Source organism: Glycine soja, chromosome 11 (assembly GCF_004193775.1).
Source record: "Glycine soja cultivar W05 chromosome 11, ASM419377v2, whole genome shotgun sequence".
NCBI lineage: Eukaryota > Viridiplantae > Streptophyta > Magnoliopsida > Fabales > Fabaceae > Glycine > Glycine soja.
In genome coordinates this window covers 24,482,940-24,493,719 of record NC_041012.1, presented here as the reverse complement: position 1 = coordinate 24,493,719, position 10,780 = coordinate 24,482,940, and the positions used below count along the sequence as shown (strand labels likewise).

Below are 10,780 nucleotides of genomic sequence, written 5' to 3'. Positions count from 1 at the left end.
TTCAAGAATCAAGAAAAAACTTAATCAAGATAAGTATGAAAAGGTTTTTTCAAAAACTGAGTAGCACATGATTTTTTCTCAAAACAAGTTTACCAAAGAGTTTTTACTCTCTAGTAATCGATTACCAGATTATTGTAATCGATTACCAGTAGCAAAATGGATTTGAAAAAGTTTTCAAACTGAATTTACAATGTTCCAATTAATTTCAAAAAGATGTAATCGATTACAATGTTTTGGTAATCGATTAATAGTGCCTTTGAACATTGAAATTCAAATTCAAATGTGAAGAGTCACATCCTTTCACATAAAAGCCTTGTGTAATCGATTACACTGATTTGGCAATCGATTACCAGTGGTTGTTTCTGAATAAATCAAAAGATGTAACTCTTCAAAAGGTTTTTGACTTTTTCAAATTGGTTTTAAGTTTTTCTAAAAGTTATAACTCTTCTAAATGGTCCTCTTGGCCAGACATGAAGAGTCTATAAAAGCAAGGCTTTGATTTGCTTTTCAAGATACTTTCCAATTAATCTTATACAATCCTTTACAAGCCTTGAATCTCTTTGAACTTCTTCTTCTTCTTTGTGCCAAAAGCTTTCCAAAGTTTTCTGGTTTTCTGAACCTTGAAAACTTGTGCTATTCATTCTTTTCATCTCTTCTCCCTTTGCCAAAAAGAATTCGCCATGGATTAACCACCTGAATTCTTTTTGTGTCTCTCTTCTCCCTTTTCCAAAAGAACGAAGGACTAACCGCCTGAATTCTTTTGTGTCTCCCTTCTCCCTTGTCAAAGAATTCAAAACGACACAGTCTGAGAATTCTTTTGATTCTTCCCTTTCCCTTATACAAAAGTATTCAAAGGACTAACCGCCTGAGAATTCTTTTGAATCCCCACAAAGTATCAAAGGTTTAACCGCCTGAGATATTTGTCTTAACACATTGGAGGGTACATCCTTTGTGGTACAAGTAGAGGGTATATCTACTTGGGTTTGACTGAGAACAAGATAGGGTACATCTCTTGTGGATCAGTTCTAGTGGAGGGTACATCCACGAGGGTTTCAAAGAGAACAAGGGAGGGTACATCCCTTGTGGATCTTTGCTTGTAAAAGGATTTTTACAAGGTAGAAAGAAATCTCAAGGACCGCAGGTCGCTTGGGGACTGGATGTAGGCACGGGTCATTGCCGAACCAGTATAAAAACTCTTGTGTGTTTGTCTCCTTCTTCCCTACTCTTTTAATTTCCGCTGTGCATTTAATTTCTGCTTTTACTTTTTGTTAAGTTTTTCTTCTACTCCTTATTCTCTTAACAACTTAGTAAAAGCCTTAGAAGAGTAATTTTTTAATTAGTAAAGGTTTAGGAATAATTAATTCAACCCCTCGTTCTTAATTATTTTGAGGCCACTTGATCCAACACATTAAACCTCTTAACTATTCTTCACAACTTTTCCAACTACTCTATATTCTTAAACAACTCTTTACCTAACATTTCTTGCGAACTACAGCTACAGGTTTCTAGAGGTACTAGACCTACAAGATTCTCAATCTCGCACTTAGGTGGTAACTAAGCATATCCTCAAGGAACACAGGTACACGTCTTACTAAGTTTGACTTTCATCTACAGGTAACAAGGATCATACCTACTCAAGTATTTTCCTCTCGAAACACCTTAACATGATTACTAAGAGCGAAGTCTCTCTCTATTCGTAGTAGAAGTAACAACATGACAAATTATCAAGCAGTTTGACAAGACATGATTGGAAGATGAGCAACCCATAACAAAATGAACCCTTAAATGATTAGGAGACAGTAACTTTTAAATCAAGAGAGATCACTCATTCAGAATCAACAACAGACATTCCAAATGAATTATAGAAACGAAAACATAATCATAGTGTACGTACATATGGAGACATCAACTATCGCTTGATTGTGACAGAAACATCGATAATCCAATTGTTTGATGTAGGCTCATAACACAAAGAATAGGTTGCACTAGAATCAGAAGGTACAATCAAAGAGTATTCTTTATGAAATATATCTCAATATGAGTCATCGAACTATAGAGTATCAGCATCGCTAAGAATAAGAAATCACAAACAACCATACCATTTATGCAATTAAGGCAAAGCACCATACTACAAGTATACATAAAATTATAAGGTTCCTATAACAAGTATATAACATACATATAAGAATAAAGAATTAAACAGTCACTACGGATGTATTAAGGAATCACAACTTCAACAACTACATTCACGACTACACACAAAACAAAGGGAGTTAAGTAGTCATGCGTTTACACATTAAGAAAGACACACTCATTCACAACACACCTGCAAGTTCAAGGTTCTTGATGATATTAATACACACATCAAGTTTTCAAGACAACTTGTATCACTTAATGGCTTGCCATGGCCTCCTATCGCACTTCACGAATTATAGAGATGGCCAGTCTCATAACTCATGACTCAACAGTGGATTCATGGTATATCAAACATTAAGGATGCAAGGCACATCACAAGCATTTTTCAATCTCATTTAATCATGCAAAGGAAAATAAAATCAATAATTCAAGTATGTTCAACAAAAAAAAACATTCATAAGTAATCACACAAAGTGCACACCAGAATATGGTAAGCACATAACACACGGGATGAAAGGTTTGACCTGCTCTGATACCACTAAATGTGACACCCTCTACCCCTCACATATATACTAACAAAGGAATAAAAATTCAAATATTAATTAAAAGTAATTTTTTTTACATTTTTAAATACAATCCTTTCAAAGGGATAAAAGACTCATATTCACTTTCTTCTACATCATATTCAAACTTATCCAAATAAATAATAAAGTCATCTCGGCTCAAACAAGGTCGTCTAAGACTTCATACAATTAATATAAAACCCTATATGCCAATGTCACATCCTATCAGAGCGTTGTGTCTCGACGACCTTCCGCACAAGGTTCCTTAAAGCAATTCACCTAGTCATCTGCTCCCCCAAACATAAAGTTCAAGATCATCATAGGATCCAGGCACAAACAACACACAGGGAGTGAGATATCACATTCCTAACTAATAGAGAAGCAAGAAAACTAGATATACATATCATATAAACTAAATAAAACTCATTTACACATAACTCACGTAATTCCGTCACTTTGTCATTCAAAGTTCACTTTTCATCCATCAATCATACTTTTCAATTATCAATCACATTATACAAGAATCAGACACTCTGATCAAGACATAATAACACATCAATTTCATAATAAACAATTAGCAAGCACATCACAAATGGTTATTGAGAATACATGATTTTCCTACCCTCGGGTCTAAGCCTCTTCCTTCAACACGATCTTTCTCACTTTGGTATACTTAGCTCATAACTCTCACTTAGGTTCAAGAAATTGCAACGGTTCCACTCTAAGGTTTGCTACCTGATACTTACTGGGTGCTAATTGAATAAGCAAAACAGACCACTTTTCACTTCTGTAAACTTGTTCAACTTAGGGTAATCTTGACACATTTATACTCATGCCACTCTATAACTTCGCACTTGAAGTTGAGGTTTCGACTGTAGTTTACGATGTCTAACTCTATAACTAGGACACTGGTCATATCAAGGGTTTCCTACTCAAGCTCCAACTACTAAGCTAGTTTTAACGGTTGAAAATAAACTTACAACAAGATTGTTAAGATTTCTACCCATCTCTTCTACCTCGGATTTAACTCTTAAGGTTCTCACAACGTATCAAACTGACAATAATACCTCTAAAGTGTGGAAGCGAAAACCGTGGCTACAAACTTTAGGTCATACGTACGATAAATCCTTTCATGAATATTGAGTTGTCGAGGAAACTTAGGCCGCTACTTGTCCTCATACAAGCACTCCTCTAAACTTAAAAATTATTTCAAATATTTTACTACTCCAATAAGGACCTACGCGGCTAAGATAGCACTCAACGGTTTACAGTGGTCAACTTCTCTATGAACTTATGGCTTACTCCTTACAAGGATCTCACCCGAAAACTTAAACTTACTTGAGTCATCTCCAACAAGAATTAAGGTTAATTCAAGGAATCCTAAAATAACTTTTTGGTTCGACTACTAGTTAAGGGAATTTTACCTTAATCTTAGGTTTCCTCTCATCTCAAAACAACTTCTGCCCAAGAAGGATTTGTAGTTATCTTTCTCCTAGACTAACGCCACTAATTTTCTACATGGTAGGAATAACACAATATGGTAATATGTGTTTTTAAAAAATAAAAATGATATTTTATTTATTTATTTGATAGGGAGTAAAAGAGAATTCATTTTTATAAAATAATAAAATAAATAAAATAGAGTAAATAATAGGCTCAAAGTACCCTAGCTATGAATAGAGACATATTAGGTTAGTTTTTACTTATGATATGTTTGTTGGCTCTCTCTCTCTCTTCCTCTCAAATTCATTCTCCTTACTTCCTCTTCCAAAATTCTTTGTTTTTTTCGTATACCCAATCATGTATCAATAAAAATATAATCCTAGAGTAGCTAATCGTTGGATCGTCCTGAAATTTTGACACCACCTTAAAAACTCATTTTCGCACATTCCCATCATTGGGATTTGCAAAATAATGTCTGTGATGATAGATATGCCCCTCACACTGAGATAGTAAAATTGAGGCTTTAATCATTTCTCCTTATCTCTAACGCTTGGAAACTCTTGCAAAGCAACTAGAGAAAAAGCTTGAAGAATCTTGGAAACTCTTGCAAAGCAACTGTATTGGAATTCTTCCTTTACGATCATAATCATGAGATTGTTATGTTTGACGGGTCAATTGATGCCCTGATGCGAATTGGTTGATAAAATTAAGTGTTCTTGGTGTTTTCATGTTTTTGAACCTATGCTTTTGATTCCTTTGATTTTGATATGATCATGTGAAATTGTTTGAGGGGTTTAATTGTATAAACATAAAATATTATATTATTACTATGTGATATGTATATGATGTATGAGGCATAATAACGTGTTGTCTTGGGATTATGGAAATGTGATGAACTGTGTGTAAGTGACAAATTGAGTATGTGTTAAATTGTGAGATCACACATGTATTGAGATGTTGTGTGCATTGATTTGTGAGCTATGAATTATACAATCACACAACTATAAGACCCTTTAAAGGTGATAAGTTAATGCACGGTGAGTTTTATGATGGCCTTCACTGTGGGAATCCAACGAGTCTAATCACTTTGAAGCACAACGAGTTAAAATGATTTTGATAACAATTAAGTAGTTGTGTGTATTGCATAATTCATAGGTAAAGTCTGTGTTTGTGCCATGCATATATGAATATTTTGTGATATGTATATGATTCATGAGGTGCGATAACATGTTGCTTGGGATTACAACATTGTGATTGGGATTGGATATATGTGATAAATTGAGTATGTGTTGAATTTTAAGATACATGTGTATTGAGATATTGTACGAACTAAGTTGTGAGCTATACATTGTATAATCACACAACTGTAAGACCCTTTAAGGGCGATGAGTTAATGCGCAACGAATAGTGTGATGAGATCCACTATGGGAACCCGACAAGTTTAATGTCTTTGAGGCACGACGACTTAAAGTTATTTTGAGAACACTTAAGGAGTTGTGTCTTTTGTATAGTTCATAGATAGAGTCTGCATGTTAAAATGTTTTCTAGGTTGGACCTGAATCAGGAGGGAGAGACCCTGACAGACTCTTCAAAGTATAAGTCTTGAGAGTAAATACACTCGGTTTGAATGTTTCTTCAAACTTTTGTTGATTTCATATGGTTGGAGCGTTCTTACAAAACAGAGTGAGAAAATTGTCGCAATGGACATAAACCTCACACTGTCACACACTCTTTCTTTTTGTTCAATTTCTTGTGACTTAATTAATAGATTCAATGTTATATTTTTAACCTTGTTGTGTATAGGTTAAAAAACATGATTGTAAATAAGGTATAGCTAACACATGAATTGGAATTACTCTCCTATATTTTAACATATAATTGCCGTAGTTATAGTCAAGAAGATAATATTTAGGTTGTGTTTTTAATTATTTATAATTAATCTTTAGTTGTAAAAAAAATTAAAAGTCTATTAAATATAAAAAATAACCAATGTCACTAATATTTGTATCTACAATTAGACGGGTATTGTATCAAACTTGAAAGCAGCATTCGAGAAAAAAAATCAGAGTTGTGACACTAATCTGTCTCCAAATTATAATTCACAAGGTATTTTTGGCATAACCTTCCTTCCCTTTTACCAATGATTTAGGAAAATGACTAGAAGCAACTTGAATTATTCTTTGTGTTGCTATGCTAAGTACTTCTAGATTTTCACTCCCCAATTTGGTCTCTAAGCAAATTTCTCGATAATATCTATAGATGAAATATTTGAGCAACTATTTTGGGCTATATATGGGTAGGAAAAGGAAGAGAGGGGAAGTTGGTGATGAAGATGAAGAGGAAGAGATAGTAAAGAGGAGAAAGACCTTTGGAAACGTCTCACTAATCTCGCATTCAATTCTTCACACTTCAGTAAGTTGAACAATTTTAGAAAATTTGTATCTTGGGTTCTGTTTAGTCGAGATGACTCGATTTCCCTTCTTAGTCTTGATTTCAAGCGCCATGGTTCGGTTGGGCCCAAACTCCTAAATAGGGTCATGAAATATGTTTCTATGCACAATGTTCAAAAGTTGACAATCGACACAAAGTTAAGTTTCAGAACCAAATTTGAGTTTCCCCCAACATCTTTGGCAGTTCTTAAGCTTTCCATTAACTACGATATTTAAATGAAAAAACTTCCAAAATCTCTGTAGTTGTCAGCATTAAATAGCTTGCATCTTAAGCATTTCACTTTCACACAATGAATGTGCTGAGTTGTTTTCAACTTGAAGCATGTTGAGTACTTTGGTCATTGGAAGTTGTTCTTTGCATAAGGATGCAAAACTACTCTGCATATCTAATTCCAACCTTACCAGTTTGACCATACTCAATCTCCTTGGAAGACAAGATTGTGATATTGCACTTTCTACTCCAAATCTTATTTCGCTCATGATCATAGGTTTTACTAACCGCCAACTCTCCTCCACATGCAATCTTTATTCTCTCGAAAAAGTACATCTTGAAGTGTTTGAGAACAATTACTTAGTTAATGTAAGTTGGCTGCAAGTGATATATAATGTAAAGACAATGACACTCTCTCCTAGTACCCTCGAAATTTTGCCAAGTGTAAGGTTCATGATATGTTTGTATTTTCTTTTTTAAATATATTTTTTTCTTGTAATTTTGCGTTTTTGTTTTTGCAAAAAAAAATATTTTAGTCCTTACCAAAATATGTTTGTTTTATTTTTTTTAAGTGTTTTAGATACTATTTTTTTACCATCGGTAGTGCAATCTAAAATATTTTAAGAACGAAAAACAAAACAAACATATTTTCTAAGAATTAAAATGAAAGAAAAAAATACTAAAACAAACAATGAAAAAAGCATAAAATTATAAAGATGAAAAATGTATTTAAGCCTTTTTTTTTTCAATACTCAATCTTGAATTCAAGAATATCCATTAAATTATGTCTATTCCAACTCACTCTTCTCTCAATTCCTTCTATAACTATACCACCTTGCTTTGTTGGATTGGAGTCACTGAAAAGTGAGAATGATTCTGGGCGCGAATGTATCTGATGAGGAAGTAAAGAGGACAATGCAATACTTAATTCAAAAGCCTCAACTCTTAAGGTACAAATTTTTTAAGAGTTACTCAATTTTCACTTCATTTGTGCTTCCTTGTGAGTGTAATGTTTGTACCATTCATTATGGATGTTTTCTTGTGTTCCATTGATTGAAGAAATATTCTAAATCTAAGAAATTATCACAGTAGAGAACAATCTAACTGAAACATAAAAAGTTGTTATCCTTTTGAGATTGAAGAATGATACTAAGTAAAATCTTTGTCTACAAAAAAATTGATGGTGCATTAAAAAACCAGTTCAACCAGTATGAAGAGTCTTTCCAATTATTGCTAGCCAAATGAATTTAAAAATGACCTTAAAACTAATTTTGACCAAAAGAAATGAGCAGCATGCAGCAACATAAAGTCATCAGATTTGACAGAAAAGCTGCTCCTTATATTACAACCAATAATTTTGGAAATATAAGATTAGTTCAGTGATTGGAGAAGGGTGAAAGGAGGATAGAGAAGTCTAGTTTGAATCTCCTCAATTGATATTTTTAAGAAAACTATAAAACTAATAAACTAACATTTTTCGGTAAAAATAAATAAAAAGAAACAACAACTAATAATTTTGAGATCAAGTCCTAAACATATATGTTTATTAAAATACTTAGAGAGAGAAATTTATACATTGTAATTTCAAATTTGTTCTCATATATACGTGACTTAATCTTTTTAAACATGCTTATAATTTAACTCCACTGTCACTCCATCAGCCATGTCTATAACACTAAGTCTTCAATCATCAAGTGGGGGAGGATGAGGGGAGAAAGGATAATGTATAGGGTTAGGCCCTGGTGCGGGGTAATCTTCTTCACTGATCTGCATCTTTCGGTTCCCTAAAAAAGAACACCCAAATCACTTTTATTACCTTGTGACTTATATAAGTATTAAAAAAATAACCAAAATAATTGAAGAGAAAGAATACAATGCTCTTAGTTTTCCATAAACATCTTTCCTAAAAGAAAAAATTCTACTTAAATATAATTGAAAGCAAAATATGAACACCTCTCTTAAATAGATATTTAAATTTTAATATATAGTTTTAATCTTTAGAATTCAACGAGTAATAACACAAAGATGTAGAGATTATTAACTTTAAGTTTTATGTTAAGTGTTAACCTTTACTTATTTAATCCACAAACATGACAGTTTGCAAATTATTAATGCTAACATGGTGCCCGGCAAGAACAACACAGTCCGCAAATTATTAATAACTTTTCCTTAAACATTGTGTATATTTTTAAAATAAATAAATCCTTTCAGGAAAATGTTATCAACACAAAATTTACTGTACTTTTTATTATTAACAGAAATAGTAAAAAGTAAAAAATTTCAAACAGTGAAATAGACATCATGTGATGAATCTCATGACAATTTTTATTAAGAATAAAAAATATATTTTAAATTATATTATAAGTACATTGCTAACGTTTAGAGCGATATGGAAATCTTAGTATTCAATGGCGAGAATATTTATTCAGCATTTGGAGCAAAAATTTCCTAATACACTCATGGTGGTATATTCACCATTAGGAAAAAACAAAGTGTTGATGATATATTTATAATTTATCAAAATAACTATTACTTTTTTTAAGAAAGAATAATTATTACTTAAAGTTTATGGAATATTAAAAAGTTAAGTAAAAAGGTTGGGTCTAACATTATATAGTTAGTATTTAGTTAATTTATTTAACAAGTTTTTTAATTATCTGTAAAAATTAAAGATACGTAGCATCGTATATACCAATTTGTATATTTTGTTCAATCAATTGAATGAGACTTTTTTATTATTTATTTAACAAGCCGGGGACATTAACATGTACTACAAGACATTTTGACTTAAAAATCTAAATATATTAAATGTGGAATTTAATTAAAATATAGTATATTTTTAAAAATAAATATAATAACTACTCACCTAGACGTGGTGGACGAGAAATGTGAGGATCGTATTTTGGATTGGCCCCTGGATAGTAATGTTCATCTATGTTGTGGTTGCTATTTAGGTCCCCTGTTTCAAATTAAAATCATTTCACCTAATGTTAGATTCTTAGAAAGAAAAGAAAAAAAGTCATTTTTACTTTTGTTGTGTAAATATTTAAAACAGAAAACATTTTAAAAATAAGATAGCAGGTTTATAAAATTAAAAAAAATGAAAACAAAAAATAAAAACAGAAGTAAACATACCTCTTAATTTATACTAATAAGGATTAGAAATAGTATGCCTAATCAACAAATGATTAGTATGAGTAGTAATGGGTCTATCCTAACTAATTATTCTATATGAAAAAAAAATAGTCTCGTTGAACCATCACTAATATTCTTTACCATTGTATGCATACTAAAAAAAATGCCCCACAATAGTAATAGAACATAGCAAAACGCAAAATTTGATCTTGATTCCCTTTTTCCTTTATCTCTGCAGCTGTAACATTCAATTTGAAATGTGGAAATAAATTATTACAATTATGAGAAAATTATTTCTTGTTAATCTTTAATTTAACTTGGAAGGATAACAAGCATCAGAAAACACGTTTTAAAAAGTTATGTATACTATAACGCCAATACATTTTTCATAAACAAAAGAAAAAAATAAACTAAAAACACGTTTTAAAAAGTTGTGTATACTATATTTTTTCAGTTGTTTATGTAAAGAACTAAACTCATCAAAGGTTGTTCCTTGCAGGTGACTGCAGAGGTGAGCAAAAGAAAGAGCAAGCACACCCGAGCGATGAAAGCCATCTCTCAAACTCTAGAAAGTCAAATTTTGTTGTATGACGGTAGAAGACAACAAAATTGTTCTACAATTTATAGAGTAAAAAATGAGTTATTGCATTTATTTTTTTATATTGTCATCAATGCTTCCATGAGTTTTAAGTATTTATAGCATTTATTTTTAATTTATTTTTTATACTGTCATCAATGCTTTCATTTCAAGTATTTATTGCATTTATTTTTTTATACTGTCATCAATGCTTTCATGAGTTTCATGTATTTATTGCATTTATTTTTTTTATTTATTTTTTACA

General features: G+C 31.7%; 1 protein-coding gene across 1 annotated transcript; it reads right to left on the bottom strand.

The window, feature by feature from the left end:
* Positions 1-8,382: 8,382 nt before the first annotated feature.
* Positions 8,383-10,572, bottom strand: LOC114373778. Its single transcript, XM_028331319.1, has 3 exons — positions 10,415-10,572; positions 9,670-9,762; positions 8,383-8,587 (listed from the first exon to the last, which is right to left on the bottom strand). The coding sequence occupies exons 1-3, from the start codon at positions 10,491-10,493 to the stop codon at positions 8,487-8,489; spliced, it is 273 nt and encodes a 90-aa protein (XP_028187120.1). The 5' UTR covers positions 10,494-10,572; the 3' UTR covers positions 8,383-8,486.
* Between the last annotated feature and the right edge of the window lie 208 nt (positions 10,573-10,780).

What these genes read in the sequence shown, in the direction of transcription:
- LOC114373778 (XM_028331319.1), bottom strand. Translation starts at nt 10,493, where the DNA reads ATGGCTTTCATCGCTCGGGTGTGCTTGCTCTTTCTTTTGCTCACCTCT. An exon ending in CAAGGAACAACCTTTGATGA is followed by an intron (nt 9,763 to 10,414) that starts GTTTAGTTCTTT and finishes AATTTGAAACAG; the next exon opens with GGGACCTAAATAGCAACCAC. An exon ending in TTCTCGTCCACCACGTCTAG is followed by an intron (nt 8,588 to 9,669) that starts GTGAGTAGTTAT and finishes GTTCTTTTTTAG; the next exon opens with GGAACCGAAAGATGCAGATC.